Here is a 24,101-nt window from a genome sequence, read left to right as displayed (position 1 = left end):
TCTCTCTCGTGTGTGCATGCATTCTTCCTCCTCACTCCTCTTCACAATGGCCCCCAACGACTACAGTGCCTCTCTGTCCAACCACAACCCCTCCAATTACAACAAGCATGCCGACTTTGTGTACGCTGCCAAGTACACATCGGCAGTGCTCGACCTCCTGAGCCCTCAACCGGGAGAGGCGATCGCTGACCTTGGATGTGGCACTGGAGAGCTCACTCTCAAGATCAAGGACGCTGTCGGCCCTCAGGGAGCTGTCTGGGGCATTGACTCTAGTCAGAGTATGGTAGGTACCTCTTGACACAAGCTTTATCATCGCTGACCATCATTCTTTAGCTCGACAAGGCCAGCGTTGCTGGAGAGAAGGTTGGCATTCAATTCCGCCAGGCCGACATTCAGGACTATACCACTCTGGACCCATCTCTCAAGGGCAAATTTGACGCTGTCTTCTCCTCTGCAACGTTCCACTGGTGCAAGGGGAACCCCGGCGGCGTGGTTGACACTATCAAGTGGCTCCTTAAGCCCGGCGGAAGAGTCGCCTTTGAGTTCGGGGGCTTTGGAAACACGTCAGTACACGAATTCATCATCATCCTTAGAGCAGGCACTAACTTAATCAGAGTTGGAATTCGTGCGGCTCTTCATGAAGTTCTCCGCCGTCGTGGCATTGACCCTGTTACCCGTGACCCCTGGTACTTCCCGACGGCTCAGCAGTACACCAGCGTAAGTTCATTGAATGGGGAATAAAGGCTCACGGTCTCAGCTTCTCCAGCAGCACGGCCTGACGCCGGGCAATGTTGCACTCTACCCACGTCCCACCCCCCTCACCACAGACCTAGTCGGTTGGCTCAACACTTTCGCTCGCAACACTTTCTTCACCGGTATTCCTTCCAATGAGGCAGACGCTCTGATTCAGGAGGTAGCCGACATATGTCGCCCCGATGCCTACTGGAATGACGCCTCTCCTGGTGATGCCGCGAAGGGAACCGATGCTGCTGCTGCCAAGGACGGTTGGGAGATCATGTACGTGCGTCTCCGCGGAATCGCCACTCTATAGCACCGCACCTATTTCGTCGCATGTTTAATGAATATCGTTGTCATTGTACACCTGTGCGGATTTGGAATGAAAGTACATCGAGAACTCTACTTGGCCTTCTCCTTCAACGCCAGCCTAGCTCCGATTGCACGTCCGACTTTGCTCTCATTAGAGATGCCAATGGTCTTGGTGAGCCAGTTGCCAGACTTGACCAGCTTCTCCAAGTCCACGCCGGTGTTGTACCCCAGTTTGTGGAGGGCGTAAACAACGTCTTCTGTTGCCACATTGCCGGTCGCACCAGGCGAGTAGGGGCAGCCTCCTAGGCCGGCAAGCGACGAGTCAACGATGCGCAGTCCCAAAGGCAGCAGAGCCAGGATGCTGGGGAGAGCCATTGAGAACGTGTCATGGCACTGTAAAGGTTAGCTTTCAGCCGGGCCTGACGGGTCTCACATGAGCCTGTAAAGTGTCAGCTATTGCATAACAGCGGGCAAGTAAACTTACAGCCAGGCGGGATGTCGGGATATCCTCCTTCAGGAGGGCCTCCCACAATGTCTTCCAGGCCTCGGGGTTGCCTTCGCCCGTCGTGTCACCAAGTGAAACCTCGTAGCAGCCCATGTCCAAAAGCCTGCGAGTAACCTTGACGACGTCTTCCGGGGCTGTCGGACCAGCGTACGGATCGGTCATGACGCAAGAGACGTAGCCTCGAACGCGATAGCCGCGCTCCAACGCCTTGTCGATGACAGCAGGGAGACCACTAAGGACCTTGTCCACAGAGGCGTTGTTGTTCGCCTTAGAGAATGGCTGCAGCGTCAGCTTGGTAATCACTTTGCCTACAAACCTCGGTGGCGGACACAAAGACCGCAATCTCGTTGGTCAGTGGTCCGACATTGGGATCGCTGGCCTTGGAGGCGGCCTCGAGCTCAAGGAGAGATTGGAGACCCCTCATGTTTGGGACCAGTACTGGGTAGTGGACTTCTGGGTCCTCACTACGAAGCGAAGGAAGGCCGGGGAGAAGGGTGGGCGTGTCCGCCATCTGTCCCAGAGTCAGCGACGCCAAATGAGCCCAATGACCTACCTGAGGCACACGATCCGGTCGCACAAAGCTGCCCACTTCGATGACCTTCAATCCAGTGTCCAGGAGGCGCTCCACCAACTCCTTCTTCACAGCCGTTGGGACAGCAGGCGGCTTGAGGTTTTGAAGACCATCCCGAGCTGACACCTCGACGATGCTAATGATGTCAGTCAGACACAGGCGCCCGACCCTTCGTCATCACAAACGCACCGAACAAAGTTGTCACCTACAGGAGCTGCCGATGCAGTGTTCAAGAATCGACCTTGGCCTGCTGCAGCCAAGATGACCGAGGGTAATGTCGGACGAAGGACGCGTCGTTGCGAGAGGCGGGCGCTTCCATACAGGGATGAGCGGGCGAGGGTCGACATTGAGCGGTTCATGGCTGTGCTTCAAGCTAAAGACTGGCGATGGTGCAGTCTGGGCGACGTGGAGGGGAGTTGACGTGAGGGAGAGGGAGGAGGAGTATTATAAAGACAGGCTGTGGGGACAGTTGGCTGTGATATGCAAGGCGAGGTTGGCGTGAACTGGAGACTCCGCTCCGAGCAAGTTCCGCCCGCCGACCGACCACCGCTTGACCGCCGCCCCCCACCGCCCGTCTCCGGATGCCCCGTCCGCGCATTCAAACGGTATTTGATCGGTGTTCGGCAATGAATTTGCCGACCTCACCACCCAAACCCAACCCACCTCTGCCAAGTCCTAATAAACTACAACTAACTGGCGCGAAGACCGCCCTCCACCACCACTGCACACCTGCGCCATGGTCCTGCCAGCTTGTAACCATCAGTGCTCGTCAACGTCGAGGCAACAGCATGGCAACCCAACCCACTTTTGACGCTTCGCCCGTACCCATCACCGTCTTCCCCTTCAGAATCCCAAGGATATCCCTGCACTTCTTTGGGAAGACGAACCAGCCAGCTCGGCTTGTTCGGCTTAGGACGAGATCCACCGTCCGACGTCCGAACGAGAATAAAAGCTGAGTGTGGTCAGAGCAGGGTGGGGCCATGACTTTCGCACCATGATCTGTCAGCTGGGACCGTCAGCAGCAAGCGGCCGCATTCACTCGCCTTCCTACCGCCTCGAAGGAAAAAATGAAAGCTTCTCGCGTCGCCGTCTCCTATCCGTTTCATGGCGCTCTCGAGCTTTCGCTCCTCGAACAACCCGAGTCTGAGCCAGATCAGTTGGTTGCAGAGGGGAGGGGGGGGGCTCACTCACTCTTGCGAATCCGCTCCATCTTGCCAAGGACTCTCGGGACTGTCTGCGTCGTACGTGTGAATGTCGTCGACAAAGTATTGTCCTACATCCCAGAGCACTGGCCATTAGTCAGAGATGGTGATTGGAATCTCACGAGTACCGCGACCCTTGCCAGTTCGAGACGCTGCACCATTGTCAGTTGGAACTCTGGTGCTCGCACTGTCGACTCACAAGCTTCGTCACCTGTAGGAGGAATCGGATCTTAGTACTTGCGAGAATTCTTGGCATCGGCTTCCTACCCTCGTGAACGGCATACCGGACCGGATGAATCTCAGTTTGGATTGCGAGTCTGGCGGGCTCCGCGTCTTTTGACATACCCAGCAGCCCTTTCGGGATAGCCCAACTCAGGAGCCCTCCATTGAGGTGCATACGTAGATCATAGTGGTGGGCTGGAGACGGGCCTGGTTAAGCTAGACGTGACGTGAGAGCGCGCGCCCGCCCACCTGTGGCTTGATGCCTCTGTATGCACCAAAAGTTGCGCGTTGATAGCACTGGAAACTGCTCGATCTCGGTAGCTGTAAACTGGGAGGAGGAAGCGGAGTCGTAGGGCTGCAAATCTTGCCCAGCTTTGAGCTTGTGAAGGGCCCACATGGGTCAGACTGACTCCAACACGGCAATACGGGTTTCTTTGGGACGAGGTAGAAGGGTGAAGGGGGAGTCGAGCGCAGGTTTCGCCGAGTCGAGGGACAAACTGACGCACAGAAGTGGTGGCTTTGGCGGAGGGGCTGACTGCAAGGGGTCGTCGCTTGGACGGTGGCCGGTTGATGCCTCGGCTCGGAGAATGACATGGACAATGGCGGTGGCGGCGGCGGCGGCGGTGGTGGCTGCGGTGGCGGTGGCTGCATTGGCGCATATCATCACCCATCAGGAACAGGAACAGCGCAAGTGCGGCCACGGCTGCTGCGCTGCTGCCCAAAAGCTTATTCATTATTAGAGCGACCTCTCTTGTTGCTTGGCCCTGCAACAAATACAATACAACATGGTAATACACATTGCCGGTTGTGCCACGCCGCAGCCGCCGCCCCGCGCGCTGCCTGCGTCATTTGTCCGGCTTGCCGACAGACTGCTATGACGACGCGTCCCTTCCTCATCCGCCCGATTCCGACCTCCGGTCCATCAACTTCCCTTTGCTGTGCATCTCGTCTGCACATGCACCATCCCTGCCAGGGAGTCCAGCGGTCATGGTTGTAGATACAGATACCACCAAGTGCCAAGCGACTGCACAGTCCTCCGTTCGAGGTCCCTCGGAGCCGCTTTTCCGGCCCCCGAATGACATCCCCCCCCCTCGACACTGCCGGCCCCCTCATGTCTGATCTCGCTTGTCTCTTGCCGACAGCTGGCAGTGATCACCGCGTATCATCACCCTAAGGCTCTACATCCGTTCGGGCCGGTTTGCGGTCGGTGTTTGGTCATGGACAGTGCGGACCGACGACCATGTCAGTCCCTACCGCCACGGTGCGCCTCCTCACTGCTTCGCACCCTGCAATGCCCTCCCTCCCATCACTCTGGAATCGTGTCACTCTCTTTGCAGAGCCGGTGAGCCGGTGACCTGCACAGGAGACCTCCCAGAGTCTTCTTCATAAAGCATGGGTTGTTCTGGACTGATCTTGCGATTCTAACCACCTCAAAACATCTCTCTCTCTCAAGCCCCTCATTCACAACTCTACCAGTCCAGCATGACTGTCTACACCAGCGGCTACACTAGCGGCAACTACGAGGCCTTTGCTCGTCCCCGCAAGCCTGCGGGCGTCGATGACAAGACGGCTTGGTTCGTTGGCGCTGGCATTGCCTCCCTTGCCGGCGCCGCTTTCCTCGTCCGCGACGGCCAGATGGATGGTAGCAAGATCACCATCCTTGAAGAGGGTAGCCTTGTCGGCGGTGCCCTTGATGGCATTAAGGAGCCCAAGTCTGGATTCGTCGTTCGCGGCGGTCGCGAACTCGAGGACCACTACGAATGCCTGTGGGACCTCTTCCGCTCAATCCCCTCCCTCGAAATCCCCGACGCCAGCGTCCTGGACGAGTTTTACTGGCTCAACAAGGACGACCCGAACTACTCGCTTTGCCGTGTCACGCACAACCGTGGTGAAGACGCCAAAACCGAGAACCTCTTTACCTTGAGCGACAAGGCCCAGAAGGAGGTTCAGCACGTCTTCCTTGCTCCTCGCGAAGAGATGGAGAACAAACGTATCAACGAGGTGTTTACCTCAGAGTTCTTCAAGTCCAACTTTTGGATCTACTGGCGGACCATGTTCGCTTTCGAGGAGTGGCACTCGGCCCTCGAGATGAAGCTCTACCTCCACCGCTTCATTCACCACATCAGCGGCCTCCCTGACATGTCTGCACTCAAGTTCACCAAATACAACCAGTACGAATCATTCGCCCTTCCCCTTCGCAAATACCTTGAGGACCGTGGTGTCAAGTTCCAGTTCAGTACAACTGTGACGGACGTCGACTTCGACATCACCGAGCAGCGCAAGCAGGCGACCCGTATCCACTGGACGGTGCGCAAAGAGGACGGCCCGGACGAGGTGGGCGGTGTTGATCTCGGTGCCAACGACCTCGTCTTCGTCACCATCGGCTCCTTGACCGAAAACTCGGACAATGGTGACCACCACACTGCGGCAAAACTCAAGGAGGGTCCGGCGCCCGCCTGGGATCTCTGGCGCCATATCGCCGCCAAGGACACATCAGGCGCATTCGGCAACCCCAATGTCTTTGGTGCCCACATCCCCGAGACCAAGTGGGAAGCTGCCACCGTCACGACTCTCGACAAGCGCATCCCTGCGTACATCCAGAAGATCTGCAAGCGCGACCCGTTCTCCGGCAAGGTCGTTACTGGTGGCATCGTCACGGCCAAGGACTCGAAGTGGCTGCTGAGCTGGACTGTCAACCGCCAACCTCACTTCAAGAACCAATCTCCGAACGAGATTGTGGCTTGGGTCTACGCCCTATTCGTGGACACCCCTGGCGACTACGTCAAGAAGCCCATGCAGGAATGCACGGGCGAGGAGATCACTCAGGAGTGGCTTTATCACATGGGTGTCCCTGAAGAGGACATCCCAGAGCTTGCTGCCACAGGCGCCAAAACTGTCCCGAGCATGATGCCTTACGTCACATCCTTCTTCATGCCGCGCCAGAAGGGCGACCGACCCGACGTGATTCCCGCCGGCGCCGTCAACTTTGCGTTCCTCGGCCAATTTGCCGAGACCAAGTCCCGCGACTGCATCTTCACGACAGAGTACTCGGTCCGAACGGCAATGGAGGCTGTTTATCAGCACCTCAATATCGAGCGAGGGGTCCCCGAGGTCTTCAACTCGACATATGACGTTCGCACCGTCCTTGCTGCGGCCACTGCACTGCGCGACGGGAAGAAGTTGCGTATCCCTGGTCCCGACTTTGTCAACAGGTGGATCTTCCGCCACCTTGAGGAGTCGTCAGTCATTGGTGGTCTGATGCTCGACGAGGGCCTTATTCCCGATGAGCGCACAAAGGACAGCAAGTAGTTTTGCTGTACGAGAAACAATGTACAATTGAATTTAATGAATGTTAAGGCAAGCCTTGTGATTTGTGATATCGCTACACGAGTTGCTGGTTTGTCCAGGCGTGCTGCGTAGCCCTCTCAAACATACCTTCATACTAAATAAACAGGTCGGCATAAGAAGTACATCCGTTCGCTCGCCGGCGGACCGGCTCTGCCACGTTCAGTGCAAACCTTGATAAAGGCTTCCTCTGAAACGGGTTTACGCATTTTTTCCGCCAATGTAGAGTAAGTGAAGGAGTGATCCCCAGGGAGCAAGCCTAGCGGTGAAGGGCTTCACTTCCGGGAGCCCTTGCCCCAGGAACCAAGGCGTGATTGACTGGGGCAGCGAGACTGTGCGGTCATTCAATGGTGCAGGCTGATTGTCGATGACGACGAGATCCAGTCGCGGCCACCGGATGGCGCACGGCTCTGCGACTGGTATCCAGATAGCCCGAGGAAACCTTCAGGTGAGGTTACTATTGGGGAGAAGACGATGGGGCGGACAAGGTGCACCGCACTGAATTGACTTCTGCTAAAGGTGGGGAGATACTGTACTCCTCTTACAATCGTGCATTGCGGCCAAGACAGTTGATTGAAGTAGGCATGGCCTACTCAGTCTAGTAGCTGCGCTCAGCTCCTCTCTGTGTCGTAATAGCTGGTGACGCCCATCTTTGAAGTACGTAGTAGTCCCTCCCAGTCATTACCGAAGTCAGTTTTCTTCACAGTAATCACCCAGCAGGTATATGAGTGTCTAGAGGGATGCCTGTAGTGTAGTGGGCGATGTTCTGTCCTCTTGAAGGGTTTCGCTGTTGCTCGTGTCCGTGGAAAAGCTGACCCACACAGTGACTGTGACTTCCTTTTGATGTCAAAATGTTGATTTAATTCATTCGACTTCTGTGGTTGCCAACCAACTTGATCAGTGGCGGCATCCTCGTAAGACTTTCTGCTACATGGTGAAACATCGCCTATTGATATCATCAGCTGAAGGTAAGAACGCGAATTGGATCATGAGTCACGGTAGAAGTGAGTGCAGCCTAGGTTCGTAAGCAGATGCTGAGAGGCACCATTGACAGTGGCAACACACGTTGAGCATACATTTATCCAGCCTCTACACTTTCTTCAGAGGACTGCAAGTAACCTGATTTCTGTTCGGGGTGTTAACTAATGTATAGAGAGAGACTCGGGAAAAGCATGCGTGTTTCAAAGAGATTGACAGCCATGCATGTTTCGAAGAGATTGACGTACCTAGGTGATTCATCAGTAGATGTCAAATGTTACTGTATTATATTCCACCTATGTGAATGTGGTGTTGAAGAAGGAAGGAAACCTGGCCTCCTTCAGTTGGCGCTACCCGCCTCGGTGTGGAAGGAAAATAATTCGTGTACGCACCTGCCAGTCGTGCGTGAAAGGATGTTGCAATCATCGATCTCCTAAAACCCATGGTTTCTGGCCCTGATGGTGTAACTATAGAGTGGCCAGTGGGCTGTCTTGATCTAATTATCAAATGGTAATTCCATGTTGCAGTGGACTCGAGGAGAGGATTGTTGCATTCGTTATGCAATCCTAATTAATTTTGTTTCCAATCCAAATTGCCTAAGTCTAGGAAGAACCGCGCGGGATTGTGTGCAATGGCATTGTAGGAGGTAACATTGTGTACTCCCGTAACGAGATAGGAGTCAAAATACGTCCGAGAGCGCCATGCACAGTGTCTACAGATGCGACTTTAAACTAGCTAGTCTGAGGATAAGAGTTCGGGTGAGTTTGTGGAAAGTGGAAAGTCTCGAGTGCCTTCGGCTGGGTTCCGGATTGTGGTTGTAGACTAGAATCGGGTTATTATGATCTAATAAGCCGAGATCGATTAGGAGTTGTTTGAATCACAAAGGATGTTTCGCAGCATCGGAGGAAGCCATATTTTCAGCCTCTGATGCAGAAGGTGCTTGCGTTGGTTGTCATCTCCAGAGGACAGCGCCACCAAAAGATGTAGTCAGCAGTCGATTTAGGTTCCTCAATCTGTCTGTGCAAAATATCTCAACTATAGTGGAGTTGACTCCCAATTCGTTGATTTCTTCCGGCTTCGCTTTGCCAAACATTCCCGGTTCGATTGTACACCTTTGAGATAGCGCAGAAGGTGTTTTGCAGTTCTCCAATGTTGTGCCACGTTGAGACTAACGTTGCAAGCGTCCCTGTTGTCTGAGAGATAACTCCTCCGGGAATTGTTGCGAAGCAAAGCAGTGAGCCAGGAAGATTTGGCTAGTGGAAGTCCTTGGAAGTTCGAATTCTGGATCTGTGGCAACCATGCGTTTGAAACCTTGCTTGTGGCAGGGGTGTAGAAGCCGGATTGCAGTCTTCCCAAATTGGCCAGTAGGTTGGTGATGTAGTGTTTTGAGAGACCATTAGAGTACACGATCCTGTGGGGTTGGAATGAAACCTACGTAGTAATTGGCTACAGGAATGCGTGCATTCGAATTGAGCGTTGAGTTCAGTTGTCAAGTTGTGCAAAGTTTTGCGATTATGGTAGGCAATAAGCAAGACGCGAGTCGTCCATCTATAATAAAGGGATTTCGTCCTGATCGGTGGAAATAGAGGCAGGGGTCTTCGTTTCCATTTGTGGGTTGCAGACTTCTCTGTTGGAATATAATGAAGCCGCCTCCTGACAATTACCGGTTACCCTTTTACATTGTGGTACTTGACAATGTATGCATATGATGAATTTGAATAACCTGAGAGAATTTGGATTCCAATCAGTGTCAATGCGTTTAGGCCAGGTCATGCTGATAAGTTTGGGGTGTGACTCACTGTTCTTAATGTCCGACTTTGTTTTGGAGGCAGAACACCTCATAACAGGTGAGAAAGTTCACTGAAAAATCCATTTTCGAAAGCCAACACCAATGAGCCAGTTGTACAGGTGAGCTGCGTTTTGGCACCAACAAACTGAGGCACACGAAGCCTATATCATCCTACCAAGGACGATGTTCATGCCTCAAAACCTGGTGACACTTATTAGACGTCAAAAACCACTAGGATTGCCTAATGGAAACACCACAATGCTTCAAAAGAGTACTTACCCCACCACAGTCCAAGTGAATGATGTTACCGAAACCAGTTTCAAATTTTTCTAATCTCTTATCATCGCTGACACTTTCGAATCGACCGGAAGCAGAAATAAGCCGAAGCAGAGATGCGAGGCTTTCTCTCAAACTCAGCGGTCAGTCGTCATCCCCAGCTCATCTGAACCTAATTCGAGATGAGAATGGCGGACATTACTGAGGAATGGTTTGCACAGGGTCTCAAATCCGTAAGATTTTCCAGATCCATCAACGAATCCACCACAGCAACGATGGAGTTGGAACTGTGTATCGTGATAAAAGTATGGACTGGTACAACTTCTTGACCTGCCGCAGAATGTGCTCTCGGTCTAGTTCTTGGGGAATTTCTCTCATTTCGCCTCATTTTCGACTGGATTTCGTCTCCAGTAGATTAGAGTCGACTCTGAATCAGATTCTGAATCGTTTCTTACTCGATTCTAGCTCAACGCAAATGTTACGACTTACATGTAGGCTGTATCGCACGGTGCCTTATTCCGACATGACCGTAATGTTTACTTCAACATGAAGTATTGTGGAGGGAAGCCTTTCATTGGCAATGAGACGTTCTATGGTCGTTTTAACAAATCCAGCTTCAATATTTGCCTTGGTCTTGCAGAGCCTACCGTCAAAAGGGTGGGAATCTGTTAAATCCAAGCCGAATCCTGCACTGTACTGCCTCAGATGCCACTTGATTCAGATAGCACCTCCCTCGATACGGACCCAGAAACATGCAAACTGAAGCAGTTCAACCTCTTTTACCCCACCCAGTTTCACGGGGAGACTTTCATCCCACTCCCAACATATACCTCATGCGCGCTTTTCGTTTCCTAAGTGTCTGTGATTATCGAATAACTGCAGTCACCCAAGCAACATTCCGTGCCGTGCCAGCATGGCACTGCCCATCATTTTGTGCACTTGCCAAGTGCAGCCAGGGCGTTTGGCTTTTTTTTTTGTGTCCTGAAGCCATCACCTTCCTCTGTTAAGGAACAACAATATTAAGGCTCTTCTTGATTTAGTGCCGGCAATTAAGCATACCTTACATTCCGCATAACGTCTTGACAGTGCTCAAGAAATCGACTGTGTTGGCTGTGGGTGTTGTGGGTCTGCGACCCAAACGGACCTTGATTGAGTTGCTACATGCATGCTTACTTCCTGCGCATGTTGGCTGGCATCAACGGTACGAAATGACATACTGAAGTAGTTGAGATCAGCGTTGGGATTGTCTCAACTCGGACCCACAAGACACAGCTCACAGTGGGTCAACAAGGGATGCAAGCGGTCTTTCTGAAGCAAATCGGATGAGTAAGTGAAGCTCATACAACCTTCACAAGGCCTGAATGGCCAGCGCATCAGTGGCCATTCAGGCCTTGTGGTGACAACAGTCGTGCTATCGTATGCAAAGCACATGAGGTGAGCGCGACCCAGCGACGCCTAACTAGGTCTTCTGATTGTTAGGCGTCGCCAGCCATGTGTTTTCACCCCAGATTAAGTATTTGCATCTCGGACTTCAAACCGCATTTGAGCTCGCAACTGCAGAAGCCCATTTCCGCACAGTGTGTTGAGAATGAGAACCTAGAGTCTTTCTTAGCAGACGTAGTCAAACAGTAGGTGACGACCGCTGCAGATATGCGATGTTTGCCATGTGATAATGTATACTACGTGAGGCAAAATACAACGAAGCTAAGTAGGTAAGGTTGACTCCGCCACGCATCTCCGATTCACGACCACCACACCTCCCCCTGGCATGACCGTCCCTCCGATATCACCAGCCCTCGTCCATGTCTGCGGCGGACTTGGTCGCTGGTAGCCACATGGACTGCGCATTGTGGCATCAGCGCTGTGACCCATGTGATAGATTTCATCGGCGGACTCACAAACTCCTCCCCTCCGACAGCCAGTAGGTTGTAGCGTGGATTGAACTGGACCGCCCGACTCGCGGCATGTTGGCCATCTCCAGCGCGCAGGATGACGGAGGGCTGGATCGTCGGAGGCGGGCTGGTTTGATCTGGGACTTCGAGCTTGACAGCGCCATCTGGAGGGGACAGGTCCCAAGCCATGACATTGCCGTCCCCGGAGCCTGAGAACACCCATCGCGAGTCTGCACTCCAACAAACCTCTTCACCACTGTTACGACCTAGGCCAACGTGGCCTTCCAGCCGCCGGACTATCGCCAGATCAAATGCGTCAAGAATGTAGTGGACCTGCGACGATGTGCCAACCAGAAGATAATCGCCATTGTTGGAAAATGCTAGCGAGGTGAAGGCTGCTGGTGAAACTCGGCCAAGTTCTGGATCGGTCAATATTGTGTGAGCAAAAGGTGCCTGTATCATCAGCATCAGAGTCGGCCACCACCTTACGTCGTCCAGAGATGAAGAATCGAACAACATGATTGCCTGGTTGTCGGAGCACGCGACAGCGAACACCACGCCGCCCGCGTCAAAAGCGGCGATAGTCGAGCCGCCGACATCGTTTATGAGACCCTGCACCCGTTAGACATATATCTTCTCATCACCTTACCCGGCAGGTCGGAGCACGAAGGTCCCACAGCCGCACAGTTTTGTCGTCACCAGCAGATATGAAGGTGTCATCCACGGGGCTCATCTGCAAGGACCGAACCCTGGGACACCATCAGCCTGAGACAATGGAGACCGAATCTGTGGTGTGAATCAGATACCAACGTGTCGGTATGACCCTGGAAGTACGAGAGGTACTTGTTGTCGTGCATCGAATGATATCGAAGAGCATGATCGCCCTTTGTAGAAGCATGGATGATGTTTTGTGGCCGGTGTGTAAATCGAGCATGGGCGATGCCGTACTTCTTGGAGTATAAGGTGCGAAGCTTCCTTTAAGAGCTGGTCAGTATCCGCTTGATGGCAGGCTAGAACTAGTAAAGCACTTACTTGCCCTTGCGCGCATCGTAGAGCGTGAACACATCGTCCTCCCCGGCAGTGACGCAGCGATCGCCCATGTCATCGAAAGCAACACTAGTCACATGCAGCGGCGGTGCAGATGAACGAGAAGGAGGCTGTGATCCTGAAGCTTCGGCCACCTGACTTTGAGAGTTGTCGACGGCATCCTTGAACACGCGGGAGGGTTTGAACCGTCCCTGTTGGTGTGTCAGCCTTGGAGGATGGGGATGGACGTGGTGCTCACGATGACTTCTTGGGATGTCGGGATGAAGACAGGTTTGAGGGACACTTCCTGTTTGGACGGGTTGACTTGAGAGACACCTGCACTCATGCCGGGCGCCAAGATTCAAGGTAGCAGCGCTCCAAGGTGATTGAGTGAGAGTGAGAGAGATGCAGAACCAATGTTGTCGTTGTCGTGTCCGGATCGGCTGATAAGTGCAAGGACCCGTCGCGGTCACTTTGAAGATCACGTGATTTGATTCATTAAAGTTGCATCGTGGAGCCCCATTCTCCGACCTCCATCAGCCCTTCAGTAATGCGAGGACGCCGAGAGATAGACGCTGGATACATCTTGCTACACTAGCATGTCTCCAGTGCTAAGCCCATCTTCATGCGCCCTACTCTCAAACGACAGCTGCCTCCAGATCTGCGCGACGAAGCCCTCAGCCTCATCAGCAAGAACCTGCCTTGTTAGCTAGTCCACCTCGTCGATGACAACGTACAGCCGAGAGATCATCAACAAGCTCCCCGGGACCCTTGCGTTGCGTGATGTGGTCAATCACAAAGTCGGCGAGATCTTGGTCTGCTCCGCCGAGCACATCGGCGATCTTGCGCTCAATCACGCTCTGGATCTTTGCCCTTACAGGAGACTGCAACAGTGTTAGCTTCTACGTTCACTAGATGTCTGTGACTCACAGCCTGGACAGCTGACCACTCGATCACACTGTCAAAGATTGACCCCACGCTCCTGGGAAGGTTCTTGCTGATGTCCAGCAGACGAGCTCGAGTCTTCGCCACCTCCTCGGCCTCGTCAAGGCCCTTCTCGTAATCCAGCTTCACCAGGGCTCGCCTCTTCCTCTGAGCGCTGGCATCGTCATCTTCGTCACCAAGGGCAATAGTGGGTCGAGGGTTGAGTTGCGCGGTAGTTGGTTTGGTCTCCTTGGGCTCAGCCACAGCCTGAGCAGCGATCGCAAGCTTGACTGGGGCAGCGTCGTCGGCGAGGAGGCCGGCTTGACGTTGCCGTTCTTCGAGAGACGCCAGCTCGGCCATTTGCTTCTGCAGGAAATCCTCGGACTCTGCCTCGAGGGATTTGAGCTCCTCGCTTTCCAGACGACGGTCGTCGACGTCTTCCTGGTCTTCCCGTTGGCGGTTTTGTTGCCGCTGAGATCGCCACTGCGCCCTGGGCAAATTAGCTGCTGGTTTCCGTGTGTACTAACCTGTCACTAATAAACAGGTCCCTTGCTCGCTCTTCAACGTCATCATCGTCCCAGTCCGTGAGGTACTCCATCGCGCTGCGCTTTCCACGAACGTCGGCATCGGTGCGCTGTTGCCGGATGGACTCCTCTCGAAGCGCCGCTTCAATGCGCTGCCTTTCACGGTTCTCTACGCGATGCTCGCGCTGCTGCGTCAGCCGTAATTCAGGACATGTTGGGGCCTGAACTAACATCTCTAAGTGCCAACGCTTGCTCGCGGTCCTGCTTTTGCTTCCGAATAGCCTCCTCCTCCTCGTCCGTTCGTTCACTTTCGCCTTTGCCGGCTGCAGTTTCGGGTCGCACAAAGTTGACAGGCTCGTTGTATCGCTGTGGATCCTCCCGGCGGTCTTGAGTGGTAGACCTCACGACGGTGTCTCCTCTGCTCGATTCGGCTGCTGGTGGAACAAAGGCGCGCTGGCCGTACCCATACGACGAGTTGCTGTTTCTTGAGCCTGGAGGTTGCACGGCCTTCTGCCTCTCTTTCTCATCATCGAGAAGCTTCTTCTCGCGCTCTCGCCTCGCCGCATTCTCCCGAAAGATTGCGATCTGATCCAAGACTGCGACTCGTTGGGCCTCGGGCAGATCACCTTCTTTGAGGTCCTGCAGATGGGCTGGCACGATGACCTGAATCGGTGAATACCGGCCACTTTTACTCTTGGACACACGTCCACCAGGCATCGCATTCGGATCTGTCAACATCGCAACAATATGGGCGATGGAGCGTCGGGCCTGAGCATCGGCATTCTCGTCGCTCTTCACCATTAGCACAGTTGCAGGGGCAAGCGAACGTACATCTGAGCGGCCCAACGTCTCCTCGAAACCCTGAAGAAACTCTGCAGTCTTCTGGTCTGCCTTGACAGTCAAGGCTTTGCGTGGTCGTTGCTCTGGTGGGCCAGATGCAGTTTGATCAGGCAGCTCGACGCCGTTGAGACACCTGATGCAGCGCAGGACTGCCTCGGGACTCTCAAATGAGGCAAAACCGAAAGCCTGAGGCTTGCCATTGGCTCCGACCACTCTAATGAGCTCATGGAGAGGTCCACATGCCTGAGTCACAGAGTTAGTATGAGGGTTCGCCTGGGAACCAACTCACGTTCAAAAGATCTTTCAGCGTCGAGTCACCGATTCCAGGAGCGATACTCCCAAGGAAAACCTTGATGGTCTGCACATCCTTATTCACACTGGGTGGAGCTGACGATGCCGCAGGAGGAGGGTAGGCTTGGAGCTGCGGAAGTCCAGCGGATGGGCCGTGGCCCAAGCCTGGGTGAGATGATCTGGGGGGGTAGCCGGGAGGTGGTGGTCTTCCCATCCCCGCCGGAGAGGATCCCCCATTCGAGAAGTTTGGGGAGAAGGGGGTCGGCCCATATCCTTGGGGGTGGTAACCTGGGCGGGGTGGTGCATTCCCAGGAGCGAAGTTCGGGCGGAAAGGTGGCAATGTCGGCGGGGGAGGGAATGGTGCTGGGACGGTTAGTCTTTGAACAAGCAGCTCCAAATACAGCTAGCCATTTGCTGGTACCTACGCTGGCCATGACCATTGGACGACATGTTGAACCGATTAAGCACACGGCCGGCCTTGCCTTGCTTGATGATGTTTCAATGCGATGATGTTGACGACGCAAGTTGACCAAAGTTGTTGGTGGTCGACGCGACCGTTGATCATTGTTCAACATTGACTTGGGCCATTTGCTTCCGTCATTCATTGGGTGCCGGGTGGTGGCCGGCCTCCACAATCTATAGTGTCTTTCTTGGGCTCCGACCTACATTCTGCATGCTCTTTGTCGCTATGCTTGACAAACAGGGGCTGGCTGTAGAACAGCACCCATCTCCCTTTCGATACACAGCGCATCCTCGGGTCGTCACCGCTGGTTCAACAGTGGCGGCAGTCCGAAACGCATAAGGAGTACTTTAGTATGTACAGTGGATCTCACATGGCAGAGCCCGCCACACACAGTCCGTCCCCGTGCCGACTGACTGCCAGAAGGCCTGATGAGTTATCCTGCTGCCAAATAGCGGTGGAAGATAAGCCCACAAAGTACCACCAACCCGAATGTCGAAGTTGTAGCCAGATTCGCCCACCTAGTCTCGACGTCGACGGCGGGCCGTGTCCAAGCAATGAACAAGCAATTGTCCAAGAAAGTTCAGCTGGGACGATACCAAGCGACCGTCAGAAGCACAACAACGTTCAAGTGACAAGGGAATAGACTTCAAAGACCCCCCTATAAGTCCAGACCTGGATTGACCCCTGACGGAGAGCGGTGTGGCGATGGCGTACTAAAGCGGCCGGGCACGAGCGAAGTAATGAGGACTGAGCACAGTTATGTAACGAACCTGCCAACAATTGGCAGCTCACACTTGGGACTACGTATCCTAGATGCGTGGCTTATTTCACACTATGCAGACCAGAAAGCCGTGCCCAAAGATTCAGTCTGGGGTATCCAGGCGGGACTCATGAACCTGAAGACGCCAACTGGAGTCTAGTCGCTCTATGCCAGTTGCTCCTTGCCACCGCAATATCGCCACCCTCAAAGGCCAAGCAACTGCTCCCCACATTTCTTATGTCAGCTGATGAGGCATCAAGCCCTCGCCCTCGCTGTATTCAAGGATAACACTATCTGTGATTCCTAAGGCCCAGCACGACGTGCACCGCTGCCACAGCGAGCTCTGAATACTTTTACCAGGTCCATGTGCAATTCTAGAAGCCCCTTTCGCGTGATCTACCGCAGGGCGACAACCACCATGCATGCTCACTTGGGAGATAACGCATTCACACACCGTAACGTTGTTGCTATGGCTCTCCATCGTCGCGCACTTTCCACTTGAGGACATCTAGGGCGGCTTTGGCGTCTTCGAGGGAGCTGTGACCTGACTCGTTTGTCCGATCTTGGATGAAGAAGCCCAACTTCTCCTTCACGCTGAGGGGTGTTGTCAGTTTTGGGGGGATTGTCGTCAGGCTTACAGATCGCGCAGTGCCCGTCGATAAGGTGGACCTTTGTCATGCGGGAATAGCTGATGTAAGGTCAGGGGCCACCCTGCGACTCGGAGCACATACGATGGCTGTGTCAATAATCTTCGAGTGGAGGAGCCTCAAGGCTCGCAGGTCATTTTCAAGTCTGAGCAGTCAGCTCTGTGATCCCCAATGCTGTATCCTACCCGTGACCGACGATGACGGTGTCTGGTCCGATGAATGCGCAGCCTGCCGCTCGAACTTCGTTCAGATCCATGACAGCTGACAGCATGTCCTCCGCGGTGATGCCTGAAAATCGCGAGTTTAAGTCCCTGATGAGTTAGAAACAACCCATCAAACATGGTCATTGGAACTTACAGGATGTCACTCCTTGGGCGAACAAGCTCGTCCAAGAGAGCAGCTCCGTCCTCATCCACAATTGTGACACGGGCCAGAGAAGAACCACTTGTAGTGTCTTTGGCGCCGATTAGCATCGTCGCCAGCTTGGAGCTCACATATCATTTCGCAATCCATGCCGACGACGTCAACAGGTTTAGGGAGCTCTCTGGTTTTGGCAAGTTCTTCGCGAACGACTCGAGTCGTCTTGAAGGCTTCGACTTCAGCCAGCTTCTTGTCGTCCTCCTTGTAAGAAAACACGTGGACCCCGTCCTCGCATCCTTCAGAACCCCGCTCCTTCCGGCAGCAGGAATACACCCAAACTCGTCGACCCTCTGCTCGTTCGGGGGCCAGCTTTCCGTAATGGTAGCGACAATCGCCCAGTTCTTGGCTTGTCGATACGATAAACTCGGTCTTACAACGGCCGCAAAGGTGAAGCTCGCCCTCGGCGTTCACTTGGTGGGTGCTTGGATGTTGAAGCTCGTTGTCGGTTGAGTCCGGGTAGCCCCATAGAGCTAGACTCTCTGGCGAGTGATAGTATCGCTCTATGCGATCTCGAGTAAGCCGACTGGCTGATTTCACCTTTGCTGCTTCAGTTGCGGCTCGCGATTGCTTTACAGTTCCAATCGACGGGTGGGAGACGGAGTCGGGTGGTGGCCTCCTCGAGACTGAGACTGCTGCATGGTGGATGGCAGACTTGTAAGCCTTCAGCTGTCCCGCTGAGGCGGAAATCTCCTGCTCCTGAAGTATAGCAGATTCCCGGGCGAGGTCCGGGTGATCGTAAAGAAGATCTCCATACTTTGCTTTAGCACCACATACAGCAGGTTGGCACGTACGAGTTTGACAAACTGATCGTACAGCGTTCGCACTGGAAGAGAGAATGAGCTGCTGAGGCAGAGGAGTCTTGACTCACATCCTTTCTGACGGTCTGAAACGGGTTGAGGAGTAGATTTACCTATGCGAAGCATTGGTGGTCCCGACTGCGACCGAGGCGTTGCACTGGTGGACGACTGTGAAGAGGGCGTCGGCGTCAGCGTGTGACAGACGGGCAGGTTTCGGTGCATCGAGGGCACATACCCTGGCAGATGCGGCTGGAGGTCGTGCAATTGGTGACTGAGTCTTAATGGGAAGAGACGGCACAGATGAATTCCTTGTTGAAACTGCTTTGCTAGCTGGCGCTGTCACCTGGGCTTCCTTTGTAGGTGGGAGGGGCCGCGGTGCTGTTGGCCTAGTCGTTGGAGGTGGGGCCCGAGTGGAAGAGGGTCCCGGATGCGCAAATACACATCCTGGACGGTTACAGGTCAGCTCTGGGCAGCTGTAGTTGCTGAACAGGCCCAGATTTGTGAACATGATCAGATAGATGCAAGTGTAGAGACGAGTGCCAACTAGTCGAACTTCGTTCGTTTGGTGGATGCCCTCCACCTGCTTGTGCCGGTTACGTAAAAAACAACCTCCACTCGGATTCTACCTTTCTTGTCGAGATTGATTGTGGGGGGTTTGCTTGTCTGTCTTTGTCGCCGACTTGCAACCTCTCCATCTCACGCGCGCTTCCTCTGGCTATTCGGGTATCGGTCTCGATGACAATGTTCATATCGAGGACGCAGGCCATTCGAGCGTTAGCTCGTTTGCCAATCTCTGCTCGATATGGACACCCTGCAGCCATCCGATCTCTGCGCTCGTACAGCACGGCTACCACGCAAAAGGTCTCGCCTCAGTCGCTTGCCCAGATTATCGAGGACACAATTACCGTTCGTAATGGACACGTACCGCATAGCTGAGCCTCTGCAGGCAACAGGTCCAGTATCGGTTGCGCGATACATGCAACTATGCCTGACCCACCCCACCTTGGGCTACTACTCGCAGGGAGATGTGTTTGGAGAAAAGGGTGACTTTGTCACGTCGCCAGAAATCAGCCAGATCTTTGGCGAAGTCAGTTGAGGTCGACCCAAACCGGGGATTCTGGACGCAGAGGCTGATGGCTACTCAGCTCGTTGCAGTCTGGCTAATGACAAGGTGGCTTGCCGCAGGAAGCCCGGCAAGTTGCAGGATTGTCGAGCTGGGACCTGGGCGAGGGACTCTCATGGACGACATCCTCCGCGTAGGTACCATTGGCAAGTTGAGAAGCTAATGCTAGACCTTTCTGCGTTTCGGCAAGCCTTCAATCAAAACTATCCACCTCGTCGAGAACAGTGCAAACCTCCAAGACGTGCAGCGGCAGAAGCTCTCAGCTCGGGCAAAGGACCTCGGGGCTGAGCTGGTCTGGAATGAACAGGTCGAGGTGATTCCGCAGTGTAGGTATGGTGTCACAACCATCTCGCTGACAACCAGCTGATGACTTCACCTTCGTTGTGGCGCATGAGTTCTTCGACGCTATGCCTATCCACATTCTTCAGGTTAGTGTCTTCCAGCCTCGGTAGTGCTAACTTTGACAGCGTACTGAGGAAGGGTTCCGAGAAGTCAAGGTTGGCAAGAATGCGTCATAGTAAGCTCCATTGGTTCTGATGTGTTGCTTGCTGACTCGCAGTGTTCCTTCGACGTCGTCTCCTCGCTTTTCTTTGGGGATCGATCGAGAGCAAAGTTTCATGTCTTCCCTTCTGCCTGCCTCATCCACACGGTTCTCGAATCTGCCCGTCGGGAGCCAGATTGAAGTTTCGCCCGAATCGTCGCGAATTGTCCACAGTGTGGGCAACCTGATGAACAATGGCGGTGCTGGCCTTGTCGTGGACTATGGGGGTGACAAGGCTTTCTCATCCAGTTTCCGAGTGAGCCATTTGCCGCGGTAGCTCGGTCCTAACAAAACTCAGGCGTTCCGAAAGCACAAGATTGTGGATGTCTTTGATGAGCCGGGCTCTTCAGACTTGACTGCCAACGTTGACTTTGCGTACCTTCGAGAGTCACTTGAAGGTGTCGGTACGTCCCCACGTTTGCGCTGCTACTGTCAGCTGACAACTGCTAGCCACTTGCTACGGCCCTATCTCTCAAGCGAGCTTCTTGTTAGCCTTGGGCCTCGAGCCAAGGTTGACCTCACTACTCTCTTCGGCAGCTGACGACCCGGATAAGCAAAGGCGCATCCGACGAGGAGCCCAACGCCTCATCGACGAAATGGGCATGGGCAGTCAGTATCAGGTGATGGCGTTCGCCAACGGACCTGCCGCGGAGGGAGATGTGTACCCATTCGGGACGATGGGTGACGCGCCAACAAAGGCCACACCGTAGAAAATATACATGCTAGAATGCCAAACTACACAAGGGACTGCAGCCGTTCCTCCAGAGCTTGGAGACGACTATTAAGAGACTCCCAGTTCTTTGCGATGCCCCCCGAGGCCTCGGACAGTCCCTTCTGCACACCTGATACGATGGACTGAAGTGAACGCTCTTCCTCAGAAACAGACTTGTCGGATGCTTGCAGGTCTCGAAGATCTGCCGCGATGCCGAATGACTCGGTGTGAAGACTGGACAGACTTCGAAGTCGATTAAGAAGCGGCGGGATAGACGGGATCAAGGGGTCGAGTCGCGGGAGGAGCGTGAAGAGGCGTTGCAAGGCTTCTTGATCCGCTGGCGACAAACCAGTCGGTGTTGTTGCCGGCTTGTCCGATCCAGCCGCCAATCCGACCCTACGCGATGACGCCGTGGCGCGATCCAGATCGACAAGCAACAGTTTGACACGGCGAGAGATGGAATCAAGGTGGCGAGGCTGAGTAAGAATGGTTAAGAGGTGATCCAGCCTAGTTAGGCTATCAGTGATCGACACTGGAAGCTGCCAGGTGTCAGTTATCGCCTCGAACGTTGCAACCCACCCTCTCGTTGTTTTGGTCGTTCCCGACAATCTTCTCCAGCGTCATGATCCGAGACTCAATGTCGCCAGCTCTGCGCGGGTCGGCATTGGCTGTAGAGGGTTCTGGTGTTGCTTCTTCCTCTCGTTTCGGCTGTGGGACACTGCTATCCAGCTTGCGTATTCGTCCTTCCCAGTCCTTTGACCTGCTGACCATCGAGCCTCGGAACTGCTCGTCGTTCCCTTGGGCCACGGTACTAAGCCTCTCCCTCACACTAGCGAGCTCGGTGACCACGTCGACTGGCTCCTTTGGAGGTAAAGCGGAAGAGCGTGCCGGAGCACCAGTCGGAGATGGCTTGGCGGGAGCACTTGCACTCGCCTGAAGGTCGCGCTCGAGCTCAGCGATTTCGGACTGTAGGCGTCGGAGGCGAGCGAGATGCGACTCCTTGCGGGGCGGGCGATCGACAATAATCTCGGCATCTGGGGCTGTAGTCAGCGGCGAGCTCACGACGGACGCCAGAAAAGGCGCTCGGGCAGACAAACCTGGACTCTCAAATGTGTAAGTTCGGCCGGCCGCCTTGCGAGAGGGGAGTTGAGAGACGTCTATGTCTTTCGGGTCGCTAGAAGGAGCTGCAGTGCGAGCATCTTCGGCTCCATCACCATCCTTCGAGTCAGGAGGTTGAACAGAAAGTGGTCACTCACGCCCTGGAGAGCAACGTCGACTTCATCCGTTGTCTCGAACACGTCTGGCGCCGAGTCCTGCAATGTGAATATGATGGGCGCAGCCATGAACGTACGATATCGGGCAGCCCAGAGTATTTACTGGACATGTTTTTTGTCAAAGAGAGAGCCGACAATGGCGACTGGGCGAAGAGTGAGCAAGTTGTCGTTGATGATGACGAGGTTGAGTGACTGGGATTGTTATTTGGATCTGGACGACGACCGACCAGTATGACGATGCGGCAAGACGGTCTGGGCGCGCGCCTTGCGCGCGACGCGTTGTGGCATTCGCTTATTCATTACCCCCCTTTAAGTCGTGGTCACTGACTTTCAGAAACATCTTCATCTGCCTGAACGAGAACTAGTAAGTAGGTAGAAACTACAGTGCAAGATGCACGTGGTGGCGAACTCATGCATAGGTCACTTGTGACTGCGTCCCGAGCCCTGCGATTAATGGGAGACAATCCCAAATCAAACACCTCAAACCCGGTGCGCTCCTCTCGGCGAACCTTACCCTCGCCGCCGCTTCGAGTCCCCCCTGCCGGCGTTGGCGCTGGAATGCTCTGCAGACCTCTTCTCCGTTTTGGCCTCTCGGCGTGTTGGTGATGCACTGTCTCGATCATCCGGTCGCCACTTGAGCTTTGCCTCACACCGTCGGCAGAGTCGGACCTTGACCATCGTCTCCTTGCGCTCGCCGTCTTCTTGGTAGACGAATGGCAGCTCAAACGTTCTCAACGGTGTGGTAGAGCGGGGCGGTGATCGCGAATGTCGAGTCGAGTCGCCAAGTCGAGCCGGGGTGTGATGTTGACAGCGCAACGAGCCGCACGTCTCGTCCCCCTTGCCGTCGACGACCTCGGTCGCTGTCCTCCATCTCAAGGCAAAACGCTTCGACTTGTAGTGTTTGAGATCAATCTGCTCGCAAGGTACGTTAGCGGGGGGAGCTTGATACGATCCAACCGCAAATGACTCACAAGGGCAAGCTCTCGAAAGAGCTTGTTCTCGTACCCCTTGGCGAGCCGTTCTTCCCATGTGCCGTCATCTGCTTCGTCATCTGCACGTTTGAATCTGGGTGTGTTTGGTGTGCCGATGTGGTTAGCAGCAAGAACTGAGAAGAAAGGTTGGACGAACTTGTGGTGCTTCTTGAGAACATCCCATTCTGACGTCTTGGGAGGTGCCCTGCTCATGGCTGGTGGGATGGATGGTATTGTTGTTGTTTCGTCGTTGGTCATTGACACAAAGTGGGGGTTTGAAACGACGAGTGGGGCGCTGCTGGGTGGCAAACACGGAGCCCCAATAATCCACGTGACTTGGACCTGATGTTGTGGCGGATCTGTGGTAGTCTTGTCGTCTGCGCGCGACAGTACGATCAGTGCCGCCCGCTTGCTGCACAACGACAGACGGGCGACTGATCGACTGGCCCACAGACACCCAGCGCCGATGCACAACCGCGGGTGACTCATATGTCCTCTTAGTCACAGTCGTCTCCCTTCCGGCCGTTACCGAAGTTTTCAATGCCGCAATCGAAACAACAACACGGACGAGGGGGGCTGCTCGATCGTGGCGTCTCGCGGCCCCGGCGTGGTGGCGTCCCCACAGCATACATGGCACTGTCTGCACGCTTCCCCCTCTGTTGCCCATCCTTCTGATGATTGGATCGTCCCTGAGCCTCGTGGCAACCTCGACGCACCCCGTACAGCATGCGTGATGCGTGAGGCGTGCGAGCACCGGCGCGAGTGCTCCCACGCCATACACCACGCGAGAGGCGCGAGAGGCGCGAGAGGGCGAGATCGAGAACGTGCCCGCACAGCCCACCAACCTCGCTTCGGGCTTCAAGGAGGAGGAGGCTTCCAGATTTCCACGCAAGGACGGCCCCTTTGCCCCATTCCCTGGGCCCTGCGTGCGCTTGGTCGCCTCGCCGCCATGCCGAGCTCA

The 24,101-nt window shown here is 54.5% G+C and overlaps 9 protein-coding genes across 11 annotated transcripts; 3 read left to right on the top strand and 6 right to left on the bottom strand.

Annotated features, from left to right (window-relative positions):
* Positions 1 to 46: 46 nt before the first annotated feature.
* On the top strand, positions 47 to 1,051 carry SPCC70.08c (putative methyltransferase8c; the record flags this gene model as incomplete). Its single annotated transcript, XM_062775782.1, has 3 exons — positions 47 to 283; positions 334 to 717; positions 758 to 1,051. 3 exons carry the CDS (start codon positions 47 to 49, stop codon positions 1,049 to 1,051), a joined length of 915 nt encoding a protein of 304 aa, XP_062631766.1.
* Positions 1,052 to 1,137: 86 nt separating this feature from the next.
* Hmgcll1 (3-hydroxymethyl-3-methylglutaryl-CoA lyase, cytoplasmic) lies at positions 1,138 to 2,482 on the bottom strand (the record flags this gene model as incomplete). Its single annotated transcript, XM_062775781.1, has 7 exons — positions 1,138 to 1,440; positions 1,481 to 1,486; positions 1,532 to 1,655; positions 1,704 to 1,831; positions 1,869 to 2,063; positions 2,106 to 2,259; positions 2,445 to 2,482. 7 exons carry the CDS (start codon positions 2,480 to 2,482, stop codon positions 1,138 to 1,140), a joined length of 948 nt encoding a protein of 315 aa, XP_062631765.1.
* Positions 2,483 to 2,812: 330 nt separating this feature from the next.
* On the bottom strand, positions 2,813 to 4,018 carry ligD (the record flags this gene model as incomplete). Of its 2 annotated transcripts, none has more annotated exons than XM_062775779.1 (6): positions 3,797 to 4,018; positions 3,593 to 3,742; positions 3,315 to 3,411; positions 3,163 to 3,266; positions 2,929 to 3,075; positions 2,813 to 2,844 (listed from the first exon to the last, which is right to left on the bottom strand). In XM_062775779.1, exons 1-6 carry the CDS (start codon positions 3,942 to 3,944, stop codon positions 2,813 to 2,815), a joined length of 678 nt encoding a protein of 225 aa, XP_062631763.1. In that variant the 5' UTR covers positions 3,945 to 4,018. The 2 variants fall into 2 exon arrangements, with proteins under 2 accessions (XP_062631763.1, XP_062631764.1); XM_062775780.1 differs by having other exon boundaries at positions 3,671 to 3,742.
* A 1,011-nt stretch (positions 4,019 to 5,029) lies between these two features.
* MCCL_0076 (Oleate hydratase) lies at positions 5,030 to 6,856 on the top strand (the record flags this gene model as incomplete). The annotated part of the gene is made up of 1 exon (XM_062775778.1): positions 5,030 to 6,856. The coding sequence occupies one exon, from the start codon at positions 5,030 to 5,032 to the stop codon at positions 6,854 to 6,856; it is 1,827 nt and encodes a 608-aa protein (XP_062631762.1).
* A 5,999-nt stretch (positions 6,857 to 12,855) lies between these two features.
* Positions 12,856 to 15,949, bottom strand: usp107 (U1 snRNP-associated protein; the record flags this gene model as incomplete). The annotated part of the gene is made up of 10 exons (XM_062775777.1): positions 15,858 to 15,949; positions 15,431 to 15,795; positions 15,133 to 15,384; positions 14,533 to 15,093; positions 14,305 to 14,486; positions 13,784 to 14,267; positions 13,591 to 13,737; positions 13,490 to 13,550; positions 13,113 to 13,177; positions 12,856 to 13,065 (listed from the first exon to the last, which is right to left on the bottom strand). The coding sequence occupies exons 1-10, from the start codon at positions 15,880 to 15,882 to the stop codon at positions 12,856 to 12,858; spliced, it is 2,352 nt and encodes a 783-aa protein (XP_062631761.1). The 5' UTR covers positions 15,883 to 15,949.
* A 1,126-nt stretch (positions 15,950 to 17,075) lies between these two features.
* On the bottom strand, positions 17,076 to 19,027 carry REXO1L1 (Exonuclease GOR; the record flags this gene model as incomplete). Its single annotated transcript, XM_062775776.1, is given in 9 exon segments — positions 17,076 to 17,249; positions 17,294 to 17,343; positions 17,387 to 17,447; positions 17,488 to 17,613; positions 17,660 to 17,756; positions 17,797 to 18,475; positions 18,514 to 18,545; positions 18,591 to 18,849; positions 18,863 to 19,027. 9 exon segments carry the CDS (start codon positions 19,025 to 19,027, stop codon positions 17,123 to 17,125), a joined length of 1,596 nt encoding a protein of 531 aa, XP_062631760.1. The 3' UTR covers positions 17,076 to 17,122.
* Positions 19,028 to 19,260: 233 nt separating this feature from the next.
* On the top strand, positions 19,261 to 20,893 carry ndufaf7 (Protein arginine methyltransferase NDUFAF7, mitochondrial; the record flags this gene model as incomplete). The annotated part of the gene is made up of 9 exons (XM_062775775.1): positions 19,261 to 19,425; positions 19,466 to 19,606; positions 19,665 to 19,775; positions 19,812 to 19,968; positions 20,006 to 20,070; positions 20,110 to 20,159; positions 20,202 to 20,439; positions 20,482 to 20,587; positions 20,634 to 20,893. 9 exons carry the CDS (start codon positions 19,261 to 19,263, stop codon positions 20,891 to 20,893), a joined length of 1,293 nt encoding a protein of 430 aa, XP_062631759.1.
* Positions 20,894 to 20,918: 25 nt separating this feature from the next.
* On the bottom strand, positions 20,919 to 22,279 carry DCTN2-p50 (Dynactin subunit 2; the record flags this gene model as incomplete). The annotated part of the gene is made up of 4 exons (XM_062775774.1): positions 20,919 to 21,434; positions 21,475 to 22,113; positions 22,152 to 22,208; positions 22,247 to 22,279. 4 exons carry the CDS (start codon positions 22,277 to 22,279, stop codon positions 20,919 to 20,921), a joined length of 1,245 nt encoding a protein of 414 aa, XP_062631758.1.
* Positions 22,280 to 22,570: 291 nt separating this feature from the next.
* Fra10ac1_1 (Protein FRA10AC1) lies at positions 22,571 to 23,373 on the bottom strand. 2 transcript variants are annotated; one of them, XM_062775772.1, is made up of 3 exons: positions 23,298 to 23,373; positions 23,141 to 23,234; positions 22,571 to 23,081 (listed from the first exon to the last, which is right to left on the bottom strand). In XM_062775772.1, the coding sequence occupies exons 1-3, from the start codon at positions 23,351 to 23,353 to the stop codon at positions 22,680 to 22,682; spliced, it is 552 nt and encodes a 183-aa protein (XP_062631757.1). In that variant the 5' UTR covers positions 23,354 to 23,373; the 3' UTR covers positions 22,571 to 22,679. The 2 variants fall into 2 exon arrangements, with proteins under 2 accessions (XP_062631757.1, XP_062631756.1); XM_062775773.1 differs by having other exon boundaries at positions 23,141 to 23,373.
* Positions 23,374 to 24,101: the final 728 nt, after the last annotated feature.

The sequence above is a fragment of the Vanrija pseudolonga genome, chromosome 7 (assembly GCF_020906515.1).
Source record: "Vanrija pseudolonga chromosome 7, complete sequence".
NCBI lineage: Eukaryota > Fungi > Basidiomycota > Tremellomycetes > Trichosporonales > Trichosporonaceae > Vanrija > Vanrija pseudolonga.
This window is presented reverse-complemented; position numbering and strand designations above follow the sequence as displayed.